The following is a 22518-nucleotide window of genomic DNA, read 5'->3' on the forward strand; positions in this document are numbered from 1 at the left end:
ACAGGTAGTCCTTGCTTAATGACTGTTCATTTAGTGGCTGTTTGAAGTTACCATAGTGCTAAAAAAAAAAGTGACTTATGACTGGTGCCCGAAGATATGACCATCACAGCACCCACGTGGCCATGTGATCACGATCCGGGCGCTTGGCAACCAGCTTGCACTTACAATGGCTGCAGCATCCTGGGTTCATGTGATCGCCATTTGTGGCCTTCCCAGTTGGCTTCCAGCAAGCAAAATCAATGGAGTGATTCACTTAATGACCATGTGATTCACTTAACCCGAGTGATCCGCTTAACAATTGCCACAAAAAAGGTCGTAAAATCAGGTTCATCACATGATGATTCATTTAATGACTGCATCGCTTAGTGACCTAAATTCTGGTCCCAATTGTGGTCATTAAGTGAGGACTACCTGTCATTCACTAAGCTGGCTGAAGGATCATGACCAGCAAGAGTTTTCTAGAGAAAGGAGAGATTTCTATATGAATGTCACACCTTTCTACTAGCTAAATCCAGCTACAGAAGCAGCTAAAAATAAATGCAGTTTTTTAAACTGGAACATGGAAGAGAACGGCGGGCTCCCTCCTAAAACTTTACATAGGCTGAGGCACATCTGTCCATTCAGACCTGCAGGTATGAGAAAGAGAGAGGAACCCCCACATCCCTGCCCTGCTACATCTCAAGAACAGCCAAGGTTCAGGCAGCCTGAGGACTGATTGAGACGCCTCACTACTTAGGGCTTTCCATCTTACATCTGGAGTTGCTCCAGGCAGTGTGGGGTGCCTGAAAGCTCCCTGCACAGAATGTAACATGCTACTTTCTGTGCAGGCAGGAACGTTACCGGCCTTGTTGCAGGGATGCAGTAAAAGGCTTGCTAAGGGGACACTGGTTTGAAAGCAACATATTTTCTTCCCATCTCCAGGATAGGAGAAAAGCACATGCATGAGGAAGTTTGGATTACTCCTCCTTGTACTACCAAACTGATGCGATGTTGGCTTGCTAATATGTTGGCTTGCAAAACAGCATCTAAATTAGAACTCCTAGCTTGCATATAATAGTGTGAATATATTTATTTATTTAATTAATATGGCTGCCCATCTCAAATACATGATTCTGGGCAGCTAACAAACACAAAATAAAAACAGTAAACTAAAACTGTCATGTGAGATAAAGATGCATAGGTGCACTCCTTGTATCTGAGGTAGTGAGCTGCAGTTCAGGAAAACTTATCTCCTAATTAAATTTGTTAATTGGAAAAGGCGCTACCAGACTTCTTCTGATTTTTTACAAAGCTGGGGGTAATTGTCAACACCTCAGAAGACAGGCTCAAGTTTCAAAAGGATCTTGATAGACTTGAACACTGGGCCCTTTCCAACAAAATGCTGTTCAATGGGGAGAAATGGGTTGTGCACTTAGGTAGGAAAAACCAGATGCATAGGTACCATATGGGGGTACCTGGATCAGCAGTAGCACTTGCAAGGAGGATTGAGCATGAGCCAACTGTGCTGCATCTGCCAAAAGAGCCAGTGCAATCTTGGATTGCATCAACAGAGGTACTGTGCTGAGATCACAGGAAGTGATAGTTCTCCTCTATGCTGTACTATTGGACCACACCTGGAATACTGTGTTCAGTTCTGGTGTCACAATACAAGAAGGATGCTGATGAACTGGAAAGAGTGCAGAGATATGTGATAAAGATGTTGATGGACTTGAAGGCTGAATCCTTTGAAGAATGGTTATAAGAACTGGGTATGCTTAATCTAAGGGAGAGATGATAGCAGTCTTCTTGATGGGCTATTACAGGACAGAGGGTCTGGATTTATTCTCCCTAGCACCTGAGGATAAGACAAGAACCAATTGGTTGGAAGTTTTACAGAGGGAGATCCAAACTCAAAAGAAGGAAGAATTTCCATATTGTGAAGAGCTCTTAAGCAGCAGAACATCCTGGGTCCTGGAATTAGGGTTGGGGCTCAATTGCTGGAGGTTTTCAAGCAAAGCTGGGCAGCCAGTTGTCTGGGATCTATGAAGATTCCTGCCCTGGGCAAGGGGTTACACTGTTAAGACCTCCAAGGTCCCTTCCAACCCTAGGGTTCTACATTACAAGGGAATGTTGAATGTGGCATGGGTACAAATGAGGCTGATAACCTCAGTTTACTTCTTCTCTATTTTAATATAAAACTTCCTTGACTGATCAAACTACTGATGGGTGCTAGAGTTCAGAATCTATAAGGTTATCAGAAGACAACCATGGCAGATGAAAAACTGTGCCTTGGAAGTAACTCATGACAAAGAGCATGAATTTACAAATAAAAACGGAAGAATGAAAAATAGCTATGTTATACACAGTATCTATGAAACTAAGAATAAGGGTAAGGTTGTACTGCAATGGATCTGAAGTAGTGTGGTCTGATATTGTAGATCAGAGCTGATGAATACATACATGGAAGTGAAGGCATAGGTTTAATTATGAATGAAATAGCTGTGATAAATAGCTGAAATACCTAGAATGACAGTGGCAAAAGACTCATAGTGAATATGATTAATGTGGGTATAACCAAGGCTTGGGCCTAACAATGGCCATAAGAGTGGCAGAGGGTGTCTATTATTCCACCCAGTGGCTTTGTTCAGGATGATCCAGATCCTTTTAGGGAAGAACAGGAAAGATCAAATACCTGCCAGCTGCTCTAATGCTTTTGTAGGCTTTCTTTGTGGACAAGGTACCTTGTATTCACTCAGATCTAAATGCCAATTGGGGAGAGTCATACATGATGAATGGAACAACGTCATGCAATGTGAACTAGGACTCTGGTGATTATGGAATCTGTGGAAGTGGATGAAGTGCTCTTTAGGGGAAGTTCTGCCATCTCTGGCATTTATGCCCAGCCTGGGAAGGCAGAAGGCGTTTCTGTGGCTGGATTCAGGTGGTGGTAAATGCCTCTTTGAGAGAGGGTGTGATGCCATCTGCCCTGAATGAGGTGATGGTACACTCTCTTGATCCTGCCAATCTGGACAATTTCTACCCAGAATCTAGCCTCCCCATTCTAGGGAAGTTGTTGAGTTGGTGGGGAGTAAACTACAGAGGAAACTAGAAGTAGTGGATTATCTAGATCCCTTCAAGCCTGGACATGGGTCAAAATCAACACTGGTCAGAAGTCTTTGATATGATCAATCATGGTATTGTGCTGGACCACCTTTTGGGTTGTGAGTTGGAGGTGCCATTTTATACTGTAGGGAATGAGGAAGATGACCTTGATGAAAATATGCAGGAACTGTTACCTAGGCAAAAAGTACTGAAATATTTTTAAGTCCAGAACAATGAGATAACATTCAGAAGCAGCTTTAGAATAAAGCAACAGAAGCTTTAACTAATATTATAACTTTATTTTCCAATGAATCTTCTATAAAAGTAATTTCCAAGCAACATCATGACTGGTTCCTACCAGGTTACAGCAGCACACAAAGAATACAAGACAATTTCTTTTTTCTCTCACTGTCCCGAGCAACAACGCCTCCGTTTGGTTTTTGCTAAGGGTGTCTTCTATGTCCAAATTCCTCCAGCTGGAAAAACTAGGCTCGTGCCTGAAGAGACAGATCAAATTTTACTGGTGAGGCCGCCTTCCAAAATGTATGGCTAACTATAAAAGTCTACACCCTTTCATTTTTATTAAAGTAGGTATAATTTAATTATTTTTTTTCCTACTTGCTGGTCTCAGACTGTATTTACTAACAAATAAATATAATATGATATCAGTGATGAGATCTCTCTTCCTCACTTCTGGACCAAAGCACTGTGAAAATGTTTTCCTCACGAACACCATGTCTCACTTGCAGTGGTAAAACACAGATGAAGCAAACCAGTTTCAGAATTACGTTTCCTTCAAGTCACTTTTGACACCTGGTGACTACTCTCTGCAGTTTTCTTGGTTAGTTTTTTCCGAAGTGGTTTGCCCTGGCCTCCTCCTTCCTAGGGCTGAGAGAACTGACTGGCCAAGGTCACCCCACTGGCTTTGAGCCTAAGGTGTGACTGAAACTCAGGGCCTGCCCATTTCTAGTCTGGCGCCTTAAGTGCCACACCACACTGGCTCTCGCTAGCCCAAACATATACACAGGAAAACACCATTTGAATGTATTCTATTACTTATGGGATTCCTTCTCTTTTCCTCCCAGACTCATGATCTGTGTCCTTCCTAGAACAATGGCTTGGCAGCAATGGCTATTTATGAAGTTGAAAAGCATTTGTGCCCCTGAGATTTCTTTCCCTAAATTGCTATGCTATGGCTATGCTATGATTTACTGATAAATATTTGGCGCATTAATTTCAGATGCTTAGTTATTGCATTTATTTCTAAATGTTAAATATTAGATATACATACATTATATATATAATAATACTCCTGCGTGTGAGCAGGTATACCTTCTTTAAGTCTTTTGCTTTTTATGCATCAGAATATGATCAGTGAATGGATTAAATATGGACTCGATGGTATCTCTCTTAGGTGACTTGAAAGCCACACCCAAAGACTACTCATCAATGGTTTCTGGAAGGAGATAATGAGGTGCCACAGGATTCGGTCCTGGGGCCAGTATTCTTCAATGTTTTTAATAAAGACTCTTTGCACCCCAGGATACTGTAGTATTTGCCTTTTTTAGAAGCTGCATCACACTGACAAGAGCCCCCAGATCTATTCCATGTGTATTACTACCGAGCCTCACATTTTTCCCACCCAGATTTCATTCAGGAAAAAGGGCAGTGTACATCTTCTCCCCCCATTTTGGGGTGGTGGTGGATTTATCATCACATGTCACCTCTGCATTGCTGCCCCTATGTGTCTATTAGACCCCAAGGTTCAAGATTTTTTTTTGAGGCACATAGATTTGTATCATAGAGTAGAAGGGCTGGGAGGAACCCTGGAGAATATTGCCTAAACCCTGTTCATTTTCTTTTTACTTTTTACATCAAATTTGATGGCAGAGTTTTTGATTTCCTGCTGCTATCTTCGCTCTTTGGTCCTCACAAAGTAGAGAAAAAAGGGCTAAAAGTTGTCCTATCTACCGCATTGCTTGTGGTCTTCCCTTAAGCCCCCAGAGTTGCCCATCCCTGATTTAGAGTGATAGGTTGCTTTTTTCAAGGCACCCAATGCATTCCAATGAGCAATTATGGTTAGAAAGAATCACATAATCTCTTGCTGAGATTCTATAATTCTAAATAGGTATATGAGGTCTTGAGAAGAGCAGCAGAAAGAGACCAGATTATAGGAGTAGCAACCATTTTAAACTTTTTTTAGATGCAAGTGAAATATTAAATCCTCCTCTAGGCCGTTTGTAAATATGTGGCCCTTTCCAATGGAACAAAACTGAAATTATGGCAATTTTATTCCAAAATATTAAGAAATGTCAGAGAAAAGCAATATACAAACAATTATAAAATGACTTAAACATTTAACCAACTTGGCTAAACATGCCTGGAGAAAAATAGAATACCTTGGCCATTGCACAACTCCAGATACTTTTGTTGACTAGGAAGTGAGGCATCGAGATTAAGTTTATAACAGAAAGCCAAAGAGCGAGAGAGTAACCTCACTTTAGTGTCTCTGTGGTTGCAAAACCTTAAATTGGCAGGGTTGCTTTTCCTAGGTTTCAGCCCAAGTCTTATGAACTGGCAGTGGGGTAAAAGTGCAACTACTTTAAAGCCTCTGAATGTTTGAGGGGTCATGTGAGGATAATGAAAAGAAAAGTCTGCCTCTGAATGAAAATTTGACCTAATGAATTGGAACAGAGAAGTCAGGTGGCAGATGGATCTTCAGTTGACACCTCAACAATGTAATAGTAGATCCCCTCTGAATATCAGAGGCAGCAGCATTCCAAAAGGTAGGCACCATGATTTAGAAGGACCATCTGACAGTCTCTGGGGTGTGTCCAGAGGAGAACAGCCAAAATGATAAGGGATCTGGAAAGAAAAGCATTTAATATGTTTTGCCTGAAGTATCTGAAGGGCTGTCATACTGAAGAGAGGGCAGAATTGTTTAAAGTTATTCCAAGGGACTAAACAAGAAATGGTAAGTTTACATTTCAAGGACGTAGATTTATACTGAACTCCAGGAAACAATTAACATTAAGAGCTACTGAACGATGGAACAGACTTCTGGGGGGTATTTAAATGGAGGCTGGATGGCCATCTGTAGTTGTGGATTCCTGCACTGGACAGAGTATTAGCTAGATGATCTTCAAAGTCCCTTTCATTCTATAATTCTGTGGCACCTGCAGTAGAACCTCCTCATGTGGTTATAGTAACTGAACAGCTTTATAAAGGGAAAGATGGTCTACATATCAGGATGTTAAGTTATTTAGAGCTTTACACACCAGGAAAAGCTTGAACCTAGCCCAGTAGCAAATTCATATCCAGGAGAAGTGTGTTATCCCATGGGCCCTCCTCAACAGCCTGGCTGCCATTCTGGACTGCACCTTGTAGTCCAAGTACAAAGGCAGCCCATACAGAGCACACTGCAGTAATGCTGTTTCCAGCTCTCAGGTAACAGCAGCTGGCTTACTCTGTACAAGAAAAGTTGTAGTTGGTAAAGGCACTCCTAGCAACTGAGATTACTCAAGCCCCCAGTGATCATTATGACTCTAGAGAGCTTTCTTCAAACTGCATTCCTTTTGAAGCAGCCCAACCCTCTTTCAGAACAGACAGACACTGTGATGCCTCTATTTGGAAGCCTCCACCCACGAGGCTTCCATCTTGTCAGATTTAGCCTCAATTTATTGGCCCTCACCCAGCCCATTACTGTATCTTGGCACTGGTTCATGACACGCACAGCCTCATCTGATTGAGATGTTATGGAGAAACATAGCTATTCTCAGCATAACGATGGCACCCATCCCCAAACTCTTCATGACTGCCCCCAACAGCTTCATATAGAACTTAAAGAGCATTGGGGACATAGCAATGCCTTGTAGCCACAAAGGCATGCACAGACACAGTCACTCAGGCCTCTCCTTGAAACCGTTCCTTCAAGCAGGAATAGAAGCAACCCAAAACATCACCTCCAACCCCCATCTATGGGGATGATTCAGAAGGCTTCAACATTATCAAAAGCTCCAGAGAGATCCAGAGAGATCCATCTTGCCTGTGTCTCTCTCTATCAGGGGCCCAAATCTGATTTACTATCCAAACTGCCCTGGACTGTGATTGAAAGAAGTTAAGTTTCTTCAACAAATGCCCGTGGCTCTGTGGACACTATCCTCCCCAATACCTTACCTCAGAAAGGAACTTTCCCAACCAGGCTCCTTTTGTTCTAAATCTCCTCTGAGCATTAGAAGGTTTTTTTCAGGAACATTGCCTCCTCCTGAAAAATCCCAGTAAGACAGACTGCAAGCCGTAAGGCTGATGACACCCTTTCACTGCACAAAGACAAATTCTCTGCTCCCTGGATTTAGGCTGTCACACATCCCTTTCACTTGACTAAATCAAGGGCAAGGGAGCAAAAGCCTGCTTGAGGAAGAAGTGCCTGGCCCTCAAGAGGGAAAGCAATCCCACTAACTGGGGCAGAAGGTGAACCAGCCACCTCCACAAATGCAGAGCTGAAAGCAACATCAGCAGGACCACAAGCCACTTCATCCTTGAAGGGGCTCCATTATGGGATTACCAGGCGCAGATGAAAGCAAGCCCTGAACTGCTTTAAAAAGCTCTGCTGGACCTCTGCCTGAAGACAAAACAGAGGCTATAAAGTGAGTCTGCTTTGAAAGCTGCACTGCCACAGACACATGGGCCCAGTCAGTCTCACAACAGCTGTTGGGCCACCTGTACAGTGCCAGCTACTGCTCAGCACTTTCCAGAAAACCCGGGAGGGCTGGTTGGGTCAATGCCATTCAGTGCTACAGTTCAATCAGTTTCAATAGGATGACTGGTTCTGGCCTATGACCCTTCCCCAGAGTGAGCAAGAATCCACAAGATTCTATAAATCTTGGTGGAATTGAGTTATCCTTCTTTCCTGCAAAGGGATGAAGCTTCTCCACGACAGTGGTCTGATCCTCATTACGTTCTGATGCAAAAAGTAAGTTGAGGGCATGTCCTCTTGTCTGGGTTGGTCTGATGACAACCACTCTACTATGATAGGGTTAGGTTTTGATCCCACAGCTGTTGTGGAGATCACACAAACTGGATCTGTGCATTAGAGAGGAATCCAGTTGTCATTCCAGAAATCCAGCTGCTGCTTGAAGGAAGCTCAGGGCTTGCAGACTATCTTGCTGGGATTTTTCAAAAGGGCCGTTTCTGCATATCAGCTGCAGCCAGAATCATTGCAATGCAGCTGCCGGCAGATGCTGCACCGTGCCTGAATGCTTCAATATTTATTTACAGCAGGTTGAAGCTCGTACGTATAAAGACTTGTGCCTGTTCTTTCTACGCCACTTGACTAACAAAATTTGAAGTAAAAAGCTGCTGACAGAACTACTACTCACCTGAGCAAGTACTAAAATCTTTTAGGAGCCAAAAATGGACAGAATTCATTTTAGATAGATTATGATTGATTGATTGATTGATTGATTGATTGATTGATTGATTGATAGACAGACAGACAGACAGACAGACAGATGATGATGATGATGATGATGGGGGAGAGAGAGAGAGATATACATAGATAGATGATAGATGATAGTGGAATCCTTGGGGTTCTCTGAACTTGGTTGTTTTCTTGCAAACGTTTCATTACCCCGCTAGGGAACATCTTCAGTGCATGTTACCTAGTGGAGTAATGAAATGTTTGCAAGAAAACAACCAAGCTCAGAGAACCCCAAGGACTCCACAGTTCAACCCTGAGCTACATATATTCTCTTCTATTGATAGATGAGAGAGAGAGAGAGAGAGATGAAGGCCGTAACATTGGATGTTTTCCAGTTCTGTTTGCCCGCAGTGGATAACAGATCCTGTGCTATGGCACTTTTTTTTCTTTGCTTCCTTTTGAAGATTATGAACATGACAAGTTACTTAATTCCTCCTCCATTTTAGGGAAGTCACTTCTTTGGGTTTTTCCACCAACCCTTAATGCACTGTTACCAGCAAATGACACTGAAACATTTCTTAGACTTTAAAAAATAATATGAGAAGACCACTGGTTTTGGGTTAGAGTGCTGAAATATTTCAAAATTAATAATCTCTTTCAGAGTTTTGTCCGTAATCAACATCACAATGTCTAAGGTCTCTGCATTTGTTGGGATCAGGTTACTTACTGAATCACATGTCACCAATGGTTTCTGCCCAACCCACCAGACCTGGCAAAGTGGGCATACTCTGGGTCCCTCAATGAAGCAGTGTCACCTGGCCGGTCCTAGAAAGGGTGTTTTGTTACGGCACCAGTCTTATGGAAAGCCTCCCAACAGAGATTTGGGGGACTCCAACCTTGTTGGCCTTCTAGAATGCCATGAAGACCTGGCTTTTCCCCCAAGTGCTGGACATTAATGGAGCCCAGCGTATGCACGTGGCAAGTGTTTTTATAGTAGCTTCAACTTTGTTTTTTTATTTGCTTTGATTGTATATTAAGTTTTATTTTTTGTTTGTCACCCAGAGTTCCATTGGTAGATAGGTGACTATATAAATTGGTTAGATAAATAAATTCCTCCTCCTCTTCCTCAAAGACCTAGATCTTGTTGGAATGCTTAAAAACATGCAGCAGATCACCATCAGCAAGATGGACCCCCTACTGCTCTTGAGGTTCATGTCTGGTTTTCTACTAAGTATTTATCCTCCTCATGTCCCTCCAAGAAACCAACTTGAACTTCATTTGACCTTTCCAAGCTCTAGTTTGGATTAGCCCAGCTAGCTTTATTCACAACTGCCCGTCTTGGTGAAGCTCCTCCCAGTATTTCATTGCTCTCTGCTCATTTTTGAACACCCTCCATGTCTTCAGCACTCCAGAGGTCCCCCACCCTGCCAATTGCAACTGGAGTGAGGGGAGAATTTAAGGTGGAACACAGTTTAGACTCCAAACACAGAAGGAGCAGATTAGAATACCTGTTTCTCTGGAAGGGCTACTCCAGCACAGAACAGTCCTGGGAAGCTGCTCATGTTCATGCATCCCAGTTTCTCCATCAGTTCCATCTCTGATATCCTCATAAGCAAAGCTCCTCACTAAATGCCAGGGGTGCACCTATACTCTTCTGACCGATGGGTGGAGTGGTGACTTGGATATTTTTTTGGTGTCAATTAGCATCCTCCACATTAAACCAAGACTCTGTAAGAAACAGCATCACAGGCAAGATGTAACCCGCCTTACATCTCCTGTTTCTAAGATTCCATAACTCAGGCCCTTTCCCCTCGCAATAAGCCTGCATACTTGGATTCTATAAGAATCTTACTTCCTTGACTGAGAACTGCCAAATAGGGCTTGATGTTATTTTCATGTCCAAAACAAAATACACAGCAATGAAGAAAAACAGCCAGCTTGCAATCACTGAACAGAACTGAACTGAACTGAACTGAACTCCAAATTAATGGACAATGATAGAGGCTAGGAATTTACTTTTCTGGGAGCCAGTCTGAGATAGTATAGTCCAGAAAGATGCTTCCTATTCTGCAGAATGCCTCATATTGAATAAAGCAACTGGAATTGCATACTCATATGCCAAGAAGAGAGCCAGTTCTTCAAGGGTTGGATTGGGACCCAGATGCACAACCTCAGTCATGGAAGTGACCTTGAGCCAGTCACTTCCTCTCAGCCCATCCAGGCTCACAGGGCTGTTGAGGCTGCTGGGGGGGAAATGAAGAAGGAAGCACTATGCATCTATACCCCCTCAAGCACCTGGTGGAAAGGCAGCATATTAAAAACCTAACGTATAAATACATTTATTGGGAGACAGCAAAAAGCATGCAAACTCACTCTCTGATCCTTCGCTGTTTTTGCTTCTTTTGTTTCTGCGGACACGATGGCTTTCTTCTCTAAAGAGAGGCCTCTCCTCAGGGGAGAAGAAATTCAGCAAGGCCATCTAAAAGTCAATCAAACAGAGAAGCAGAGTAGAAGAAGTGAGCATTAGCAAGCACAGCACAGAGAAACAATTAACAGAAGACAGCTTAGAAAAGCAAACAAAGTAGCAAAGCCACAACCCAGCCGCTGTTTTCAGAGAATTAGCTGCGATGCTGGGAAAACATGAGACCAAAAACATCAGGGAAAGGGGGCGCCTTTATTTTAAGCCATTCTTAGCAGGGTTCCTTTCTCCAGATAGGAACTGACCAGACTCACAACCTCAGACCCACTATTCGAGAAGTGCAGTTCCAACAGCAGGTGGAGAAGTCTAGACAAGCTGGCTAGGTGGGCCACATCCCACGTGCCATGCAGGATCAAAAGATTTTTCTTTTAAAAAGTGCAAGAGGTATCATACTCTATTTATTTATTATTTATATTTCAAATTTAGTCACTGCCCATCTCACTCAAAGAGCGACTCTGGGCAGTTTACAACAATAAGAATAAAAAACCATTTAAAATACAATAAAAACAGCATTCATAAATAAATAATTCAAGGAATTGGTGGTATGTAATAAGTTATTGACCTACGGGAGCATCTTCAGGGTGGCAACCACCTCCAAAGTTGGTTACCCCTCCTTGAGCCCCATGCAAGCTGGCAGAGCCAGGTCTTCACTCCTTTCTGGAAGGCCGGGAGAGTGGGGGCCCGCCTTGCCTCTTGGGGGACAGTGCGCATAGGGTGGGAGCAATCGCAGAGAAAGCTCTCTTCCTGGACCCCATTAGTTGACACTCCCTAATTGACGGGGTCTGTAGCATACCTTCTGTGCCTGAGCAGGTCAGACGGGTCGATGTAATAGGGATGAGACGGTCCCTCAGGTAACCCGGTCCCATGCCATGTAGGGCTTTAAAGATGATAAGCAACACCTTGAATTGGACCTGGAAACAAACTGGGACCCAATGCAGCTCTTGCAGCAAAGGTGTTATATGCGCCATTCTTGGGGCACCCAAAATTGCCCGTGCGGCCACATTCTGAAACAGCTATAGCTTCCACATGCTCTTCAAGGGTAGCCCCATGTAGAGCTCTAGTTACTGGAGTTACTCTAGTTACCTAACTGTGGACATTTACTGGAATATTAGGTCCCACTGTGTTCAGTAGTCCTTAATTCATAGTGGTTGTGTTTAGAATTGATGCCTTAGTTATGAAACTAGCATTAAATTAAGGCAAAATGAAAAACCAAAAGTGTCTTCCAGTTTAATTTTATCACCACTGGGGTTTCATTGAGTCACTGTTTTAACAGGCTATTAAAACTATTCTGTTCTGCATGGTTTCTGAATAATTTAAAATAAATTGTCTAGGTTTCTGTTTTTAAAATATTTCTATTGACATTAATTCTTGTTTGTTTTAAATTTTCTAATTTGTTTGAAACTACTAGACTTGGACAATTCAGAAATACTTTTATAATGAAAACTTGGGATTCTGCCACTTCTCACTCCGCTCCTTCTTGCACTTTCTGACCTCTAACCATATTAAGACAGTGTTCAAATCTAACTGCAGTTCAAATCTAACATTTGCTTCTGAGATCAATCCCTTCCACCATGAAGGGCTCAAGATAGGAATGGCATAAAATATAATGGGGAGAGTCCTGTGTGAGGAATACAAACAGAAGGCCATCTTGAGAGGAAAGAACTATGTCTGGAATTACAACCACTGTCAATCCATTCTTCAAAAGATGAAGTCTACAACTGGCAAGCATCAACACAATGGAATGCAACTACCAGTAACATGTCCAATGGATGACAAAAAAGCAGAAAGTCTTCAAATATATAGCTGAGAGAAAAGTGGGAAATCAGAAGGTAACCTTCAAACTCTAGCTAATTCTTCAGAGTGACTGTAGAATTACTTGCAGAAGCCCACAACCAGATCATGCCACACTGCAGGACCTGCCTCATTTTTGCCCCACAAGACCATTCCTCCCCACCCACCCACCCATCACTCTTGCCAGGAACAGCAACAATGACCGGTTAGCATTTGCTGCCTTCCAACCAATGAACAAAATAGTTCAGCTTCATAACTTTAAGCTTAGTAATAGCACAAATCAATCTTTTGCAGACAGTTCTTTGAGAACCAAAGGGCTAGGAATATTACAGTTAAATTCTATCATTAAAGTGATCTAACAGCACTGAGATTCTTTGGCATACACATTTCTTCGTAACAACACAGATTTAGTTCATCATAGGCTATATGCTCATTAAACAGGTGCTGAAGTTAGTATAAAATTTCAAAAAGAGTACAATACCTCAACCCCAAGGAATGTGCAATTGCCTTGGGGAGGTCATTCCACCCAATTTCACATCTTATCCTTCAAGGATAAGGTAATGTAAGAGAAAAAACTGTTTTTGTATAACAGAAAACCAACATTTGAGTTAAAGAAGGCCACACATTTTAATCATGCTACTCAGAAACTGCTGTTCACTTTCTCCCTCTGAAATCCAAAAATGTACTTGTGCCCCAAGTCCCAATGCTTAGCATGCAGAATACTAAACCCCCTTCCCACTGTCCAGATCCAGCCTGTCCAGGTTCCAGAGAATCCCGTTCAGAGAAGGAAGAGTGGGCTTCCAGAGAAAACCTCATTATTGTGAATGAGCTTTCTATATTAACCCTTATTCTCCCTTAAACCTCTGTTATGATAACAGTTCCTGCAGTCACTGTGTATTAAGCAAAGATGCAGATGGATTCTCCCAGTATGGAAAGACAAAGCCTGTTACCTGAATAACATAATTACTGCCGAAATAGCCATTTGGTAAATGCAAACACAACATCACCAGAAACCTGGCTCTATCACTGCTCACCCCAAATGGCGAGAACTTCGAGAGGCTTGCTTAGTGCCTTCTTGTGGAACTGCATGTTGGAGATTTCATAAATGAACCAATGTACTGAAAGTCTCTCAGACAAAAGGCAGGTATCTCATCCTTTGACACCTTTGCTTTCCAAGGGAGTCAGAGACGTTGGATCCAGGAAAGAAACAGCCATTAAGAGCAAATCAATCAAATCTGGTCAGACAGTAAAGAAGTCAGGCAGAAGCCCACTGGAGAAGAAGCCAGCAGGAAACAGGACCTTGGATAGCTCTCTTTGAGAGCTCTCCTGTGGCTAAACAAAACTAAAGAAAGCTTTGTATAGGTACCCACTACAGTATCTGCCATTTCCAGTTTCCTGGGGAACTCTGTGACAGATTAAACTTTTCCCCCTTGATTTTTGGCAAACAGACTTCTGCAACAGTATGGAGGCAGAAATAATCTTTTAAGAAAAAAGGCAATAGCAAGGCCATGTTCTCAAAAGAGAAGAGCCCTCTACATGGAACCAAATAGTCTTCCCATGAGGAAGCACTAGGTGTCACATTTTCACCAGTCTTTTGCTGGATTCTGAAGGTTCCAAGGACTAGAGGCCATGACAGCAGCTAAGTTGACAATGCCTTCCCTGCTCTGAGTCCTTTCCTGGATTATTTTAGTCTTTTGTTAGACATCTGAATCTTGCATGTATTATCTCCCTAAGTTTGAATGACCACCTAAAAGATCAGGAGACTGCATCAAGGCAAGGCTTAGTGCCAGACTAATTTGTGGAATTTAAACTACTGGCAGAAGATCTGGATGGAATGATATGGTTTTGATGGACAAATTTCATCAAAGATTGTCTTTGGGTACTGCAAGGTTTGATTCAATCTCATCTGCAGATGAACGAAGAGCTTATAAAATCACATAATCACAGAACTGTAGAGATGGAAACAATCATTAAGGGTCATCTAATTCAACCATTTGCATTGTGCAGGAAAATCAATTAAACCACCCATGAAATGTAACTGCTCAGTCTTTTCTTGAGAACTTTCAGAGATAAAGAACCTACAACTTCTATAGATATACTGTTCCACTGTTGTATATATTTTATCATCAGGATAGTTTTTTCTCCTTGTTAAATAATTCTTTGTTCTTCCCAGCCCAGTTCAGTATTCCAACCTGTCCAGATTAGACTATAATTTCATTCTGTTATACTAGATGTTGGCCAGACCTCCCAATTTTGTGTCATCTGCAAATCTGATAAGCAATCCATCAATCCAGTTATCCAAATCATTAATAAAAATATAGAATAATACTGGCCTCAGGACTGATCCCTGTGGAACCTTATTAGTTACTAATCTCCAATCTGATGTAGTTTGAGTGTGTGGGTAGCCAACCAGCTGTGGACCCACATTATTTTGTAGTGCCATCTAAACTACTCTTCTAAGCTGTTAAATAATTTGGATAGTAATATATTAAGGTGGGTCCACAACTGGCTATGTCAAGTAGAGCCTTCCTTGCCAAAAGCTTTGTTCAATCAAGAAAGCTTAACCCTTGTTCACTAGACTAACTACTCTGCCAAGGAAGAAGACGTGATTTGTCTCACATGATTTGACAAAGTCATGGTGGCTCTTAGCAATCATGGTATTGTCCTCACAATGTTTACAAATGTCCTGCTTTATTACCAGCTCTACCATCTCCACCAGGGATTGTTTGGTGATGATTAGTGGGACCCTCTTTCTTTCCTTTCCTGAAGAGATGAACCACATTTGCTCTTCTCCAGTTGTCTGGCACTTCCCCTGTTCTTCAGGCTTCCTCAAAGATAACTGACAGCTGTTCAGCAGGATCCTTCAGTATTATAGTCAGTATTTCATCAGGGCTTGGGGACTTGAAGGCATTCTTATTAGCTAGAAGTTCTTTTACTATGTCTTTATTGGCCTCCACCCTCCCCTGTTGTGTTTGTTCCCATTAACTATTTCCATTGGATGAAAGGACAGAGGCAAAATAAGAGCCAAATGCCTGCTTTTTCTTGGTTCTCTGTTAAAGTTTCTCCATTGGAAATAAACAGGGAACCTACTACTTCCACCATCTTCTTGCTGTTGATATATTTGAAGAAGCCCTTCTTGCTAGATTTTGCTGTTCTTTCTAGCCTTAGCTTATTTTCTGCCTTTCCCTTCCTTTTTTTAAATATAACTTTATTAAAATTTTGAACAAGAAAGAAAAAAACCCTAATATTTAGAATAAAGAAAAAAAAGAGATAAGATAAAGACAAAGCCAAAAGTGCAGGAAAAAAGAGAAAGAAAATATAAAGAAATAATTTCCTATTTTCTTTTACAGCAGTTATAAGTATGAATATAAATGAACCTCTTACTCTATGGTTACAGCATGACTTACATTTTTCTATAATCCGTTTTTTTCTAATCATCAAAACCATATATTATAATTTCATTTTTTTCTGTTTCACACAAAAGTCTATAAGGGGTTTCCAGTCAGCATGAAACTTAGATAGTGTCTTTCCTCTGATCAAAGCTGTCAATCTGGCCATCTCAGCAAGTTCCATCATCTTCACCATCCATTCCTCCATTGTGGGTAATGTCGAATCTTTTCACCTTTGGGCATATAATAGTCTTGCTGCAGTTATCATGTATAAAAACAAAGTTCCATGGTTTTTAATAGAAAAGAATATATGTAGCTGAGGGTTGAACTGTGGAGTCCTTGGGGTTCTCTGAGCTTAGTTGTTTTCTTGCAGACGTTTCATTACCCAGCTAGGTAACATTTTCAGTGCTAGAAGGGAGTGGGGTTTGCTCTCTGTTTATATATAGTGGCTTGCCTTGCCAGTGGTGGGTGTGTGTGTTTTTTTTTTCTTCCTTGATTAGGGTATTGTTTACTGCTTGATTGTATGTCTAGTGCTAATCTTGTATACAACTACAACACAACCAACACAAGCTATGAAAAGGATAACACTGCCATACATCAGAGACTTCTCAGAAACTACCAACAGACTATTACAGCCACATGGCATCTCTGTAGCACACAAACCAACTAAAGCCCTCCAAAACATCTTAAGTAAACCAAAAGACCCAATAGCCCAAGGAGAAAAAACAGGAGTCATCTACAACATACAGTGTAAGGACTGTAACAAGCACTGTGTAGGACAGACATGCAGAAGGCTAGCAGAGCGCATCCATGAACACCAACTAGCAGTCAGAAGACACGATGAAAACTCCTTAATCTCACAACACATGGATAGACTTAACCATAGTTTCAAATGGAAAACTGTCAGCATCTTAGACCAAGCTAAATCAAAAATGTGAGGGGATTCCTGGAAGCTTGGTATTCAGACAAGGCAACCATCAACAGGCATATAGAGATAAACAACATATACACACTATTCAGGAGTAAATTTCCTCTATAAAAAGGAAACAAAAGACCAGAACATCTCCTCACCAGCAATCATCACCCAGATAAATAGAGATTAACACCAGGATTATCACCAATCATACAATCAAGCAGTAAACAATACCCTAATCAAGGAACTACCAGAGGAAAAAATAAAACAAAACAAAACCCGCACCCCCACCAACACTGGCAGGGCATGCCACTGTATATAAACAGAGAGCAAACCCCACTCCCTTCTAGCACTGAAGATGCTACCTAGCTGGGTAATGAAACGTCTGCAAGAAAACAACCAAGCTCAGAGAACCCCAAAGACTCCATGGTTTTTTTCCAACTGTTTGTCCATCAGTCCCCAAAGAAAAGCCTCTGGTTTCAACTTATGTTAATCTTTAATATCTTCTGTATTAATATATGTAATTGAGTCCAAAACTTTCTATCTTTTTTGCACGTCCACCAAACATGGTAAAATGTCCCCCCTTGCTGTTTACACTTCCAACATAAATTTGAAGTCCCTTTATACATTCTAGACAATTTGTCCAGTGACATATACCAACAATGCATCATTTTATTAAAATTCTCTTTAAGATTATAGCATAATGTAAATTTCAGTCCTTTCAACCACGTTCCCACTGTTCCATTTGTATATTGTAACCAAAAATTTTAGCCCATTTTATCATACATTTTCACTTGATCTTCTTCTGTTTCAAATGTCAATAAAACTTTATACATTTTCGCAATAACGTGTTCATCATTTGTACAAAATTATATTTCAAACTCAGTCTCACAATGCTCAAAACCAAAAGTTATTTTTAGCTACTTTGCACATAGGAAAAACCTTGAACCTTTTGTCCTCAGCTCTTCTCTTGATTTTATTTTGCATTCTCCTTGACAAAATTCTAGTATATCAGAATAAATTAACCATTTGTGTTTGCCTATTATTTCTCTTCTATAAAATGCTTCTTGTGTTGAGAGCCACAAAGATATCTTCGGGCACAAACTGGGTTTATATCTGTTCCATATTCTCAGTATGGCACATCTAACAAAATGATTTTTTAAATCTACCTTAAGCTTAGCTTTGTCATACCATAAATATCCATGCCACCCAAAATTCAAGTCATGTCCTTTTAGCTCCAAAAGCCTTCTTTTTCTCAGCAACATCCATTCTTTCATCCAAATTAAACTACAAGCTGCAAAATAAAATTTCAAATCTGGTAAACCCAATCCTCCTTTTTCTTTTACATCTTATATTTAAATTGAGTTTTCCCCCGCCACACAAATTTAGATATATCTTTCTGACGTTGTTTAATTACATCAGATGTCAAAATGGGTATTATCTGAAACAAAAATAACATTCTGGGCAAAATGTTTGTCTTAATCACAGAAATTCTCCCCAACAATGACAATTGTGTTTTCTCTCACCTTAACATATAATTTTTAACTTCATTCTAAGTCTTCGCATAATTATTCTGAAATAACATATAATTCATATTTGTCCTACTAATACCCAAGTATTTTACTTTCTTCTCAACCTTAAAACCTGTTTTATTCATCAGTTCTATTTGATCTTGTATCTTCATATTTTTTTATTAACATCTTTGTCTTCTGTTTGTTAATCTTGAGACCTGCTAATGCAATTTTTTCTCAATTTCCCCATTAATATTTCTATACTCTTTAAAGGATCTTCTAAAACCAACACCAAGCCATCTGCAAAGGCTGTTAATTTATATACCTCTTTTTTGAACTTTTATGCCCACAATCCTCTCATCCTGTCTTATGTCTCTTCAGTATTTCAAGAACCAAAATAAACAGGAGAGGGGACAATGGGCAACCCTATTTTGTTCCTTTTTGTATCTCACATGGTTTGGTTAAATTTCCATTAACAATTATTTGTGCCTCCTGTGAAGCATAAATCAATTTTATCCATTTTATAAAATTCTCTCCAAAATTCATATCTTCCAAAGTTTTAAATAAAAAAGTCCAATTCAAATTGTCAAAAGCTTTCTATCTTAAAAAATTAATGTAGCTTGTTTTTCATTATGCTGTTCTAAATATTCTAGAATATCCAGCAGAATTCTGACATTGTCTTTTAACTGTCTTTTAGGTAAAAACCCACATTGATCTTCATGAATAAATTCTTGTAGAATTATTTTCAGTCTATCAGCTAGAATCGTCGTGAACAATTTATAGTCAATAGTGATATTGGTCTATAATTTCTTGTTGAAGTCAAACCTTGTCTCTCTTTAGATATTAATGCTATATTTGCCTCTTTCCAAGTCTCAGGCATCTTTCCTCCCTGTAAAATAGAATTTGTTGTATTTTGCAAAGGTTGTAAAAGTTCATCCTCAAAACATTTATATTAAGAACCTGATAATCCATCTGGTCCAGGTACTTTTCCTGGTTTAATCTTTTTCATAGCTTCGGAAACCTCCTTTATTGCTCTCAATCTCAAAGTTCATTGATTAGCCCTAAGGCCTTATCAAAATACAATTAGACAGTAAATAATTAATAAAACTCTTTACAAAAGTAATGTAGCAAACAGTTTAAATAAAACATGAATAAAAATAGAGTAATAAGTGTAAGTAGGTATACATGTAAGTGAAAATACAAATCAAATTTCCATATCACCCTGGCAATTCACTCCAATTGACCCCACATATGTAGATCTCAAACACATTGCTTTGCTTAAAAACAAGGCTGTGTTATATGTTATTTTTGGGTTTTGGCCACACATAAAATATGTTATTCTAATATGTGAATCCCAATGGGTCGTTCGTTTAACATATGGGCCAAGATGTAAGTCTTTCACTGTCTTATACAAGTTACAGTCGAATAGTATGTGTGCTATATCCTCAATTTCAGGTGCTCCACATATACAAATGCGTTCATTATAAGGAATCCTGTTAAATCTCCCATATCTGACCATAGTATCAAGTTGTTTGAATCTAGCTCATGTGAATAAGTTGTTTTGGCATTTGCATTTTTAAGTAATTATCAGTTTGAAATGTACGTTTATAACAGCTCAGCCATTTCAAATTGCCAACCTTACTAAGGGTGGCTATATCTTTTTGCACTTCAATATCCAAAATTCTTTGTACAGCTCTCTTTTTAGCTTGATCTCCAAGAGCATTGAAGATTGGTAGACCACAGTTCCTTATAAAATTTATCGATTGTGTGATCCAAGAGGTCTGTTGTTGGGATTTTATCTGTTCTAATAGACACAATCTAGGAAGTCTATCAGATTCCATTTCATTAATTTTATACCAGTAATTATACACTCTGATTTTAGTTTGTGAATAGATTGTGTAAATTCCCAGTTCAGCTCTAACAGCGGCAGCTGAGGTCCTTTTATCTAAACCCAGGATGCTTCTCAGATTCTGTGATTGTGTTTGTTCTATTATTGTTGTAGAATGTAAGCCCCAAACTTCTGCTGTGTATAAAAGCATAGGAATAACCTTAGCTTTATATACTTTAATTATTGGGGTCAAGGAGCCTGGGTAGCTATGAGTTTTTAATTTAAGCAGTAGGTTCATACAGTATATGTCCTTGCTCTAAGCGAGCTCCTTTGATGGTGGCAAATCCAAGATCCAGTCTCAGAGAAAATTGTCCCAAGGTAAGGAAAGGCTTTCACTTGCTCTATTACTTCACCATCTAATCGCCATCTATGTCTCTGCTGACCTTTTCCAAATACCATAATTTTTTATTTTGATTTGTTAATGATTAGAGAATTATCCTGACAATAGGAGCTAAGCCTTCTTAACAACCTGCGAAGTCCGACTTGCGAATAAGATAATATCATGTCATCAGCATATAACAAGGTGTTACAATATGTATTTAGGACTTTAGGCATATGTACTGAGGGGTCCTTCATTACTCCCGGCATGTCGTTGATATATAGACTAAATAACAATGGTGCTAATATGCACCCTTGTCTTACTCCTTTATATGTGTTGATCCTGTTTGTCAAACCTCACTCTCAAACATGTGCTCGTATATAGAGTTTTAATCAATACCAACAGTCTGTGTTCAATTTTGAGAGCAATCAATTTTCTCCATAATAATTCTCTATTCACCGTGTCAGACGCTGTAGTAAAATCAATAAAGGCAGCACAGAGATGCCTCCTCTTACCGGCATATTTGGCAATCAGGTGATTTAAAATGAAAGTTACCGATGGTCCATCGATTCTGCCTAAAACCTGCTTGTTCTTCTGCCAGGATACCTTTTTCATATACCCAGCTTTCAAGTCTACTCAAGAGTAATCGAGCATATATTTTGGCAACAATATCTATTAAACTAATAGACCTATAATTGCTAGGGTCCTCTTTATTCCCTTTTTTATGTATAGGCCCCACTATTGCCATCTTCCACCCGACTGGGATCTGGCAGGTATTATATATGTGTGTAAATAGACCTGCCAGTAAGGAACCCCACCAGTTAGGGAAGTTTTTAAATAAATTGGCTGGCAACAAATCCTCTCCTGGGGCTTTATTACTCTTTAGACCTTTAATAATGGCCTGTATCTCATTTTCTGAGACTGGTGGCCAGGGCAAAGTAGTTTCAGTAGGTAATGAACCACTGCTTAAAGGCTGTTTTTCTGCAGAGTCTGTTAAAGCAAATAAACCTCTATAATAATTCTCCCAATCTTCAGCAGAAATTGGGATATAAAATGCAAATCTCTTAAAATTCTTGCTACGGAGTGCCAAAATATAGCCAAATTATGAGTTTTTGCTGCTGCCTCTAGTCCTGACCAAATTAAGATGGCGTGATTTTTTTTTCTTTAATTTTATAAGTTTTTTATATTCCCTTCTTAAGGTCAGCATCTCCTTGTGTGTACGAACAGAGGAACATCTCTGAGCGTGTCTCATGGCTGACTTCAGTTTCTTTCTCGTCAGCCGACATTCATTATCAAACCAGGGAGATTTGCCTATGTAAGAGCTTTTCACTAAAGCTTTGGTTGTTAAATGTTTCTTCAACGTATAGCACAGATTTGTAAATGCATTAGAAACTAACAACCAGTCAGCATTAGGAGATTGAATTGTCTTAAGCCATTTAGCCACATTCTCTGCCTTATCTAATATATCCTTTATTGTTATAGGTCTATTCATGATCTACCTTTGTTTCTATGTAATCCTTGGTAGATTTTGTTTTTTTAAATATCCATCTATTTTCTCCAAAGGAATATCATGTCCTTTATACAAATTACTTAGCTCACAAGGGAATCGCAAAAACGTCTGTTCCTGCAGTTTACTTATGGGGAGCGGCTATCTGGAGATCAAGTGGGTTATTTCACAATCTCTCCTTTATCCGGAGAGATTTTGGTGTCCAGTGTTGGCCCTTTGGG

At 40.1% G+C, this 22518-nt stretch overlaps 1 protein-coding gene across 5 annotated transcripts in view; it reads right to left on the minus strand.

Annotated features, from left to right (window-relative positions):
• Positions 1-22518, minus strand: part of EDA (ectodysplasin A) — a 109467-nt gene that overhangs the window by 24800 nt on the left and 62149 nt on the right. For all 5 annotated transcript variants that reach the window (XM_088129264.1, XM_088129263.1, XM_088129262.1 and 2 more), the window contains exon 2: positions 10874-10979. In XM_088129264.1, the coding sequence (XP_087985390.1) occupies positions 10874-10979 (106 nt within the window). The remainder of the gene's footprint in view (positions 1-10873; positions 10980-22518) is intronic.

The sequence above is a fragment of the Python bivittatus genome, unplaced genomic scaffold (genome assembly GCF_059951505.1).
Source record: "Python bivittatus isolate LINGU-HERP-01145 unplaced genomic scaffold, Pbiv_v1 ctg000790_np1212, whole genome shotgun sequence".
Classification (NCBI taxonomy): domain Eukaryota; kingdom Metazoa; phylum Chordata; class Lepidosauria; order Squamata; family Pythonidae; genus Python; species Python bivittatus.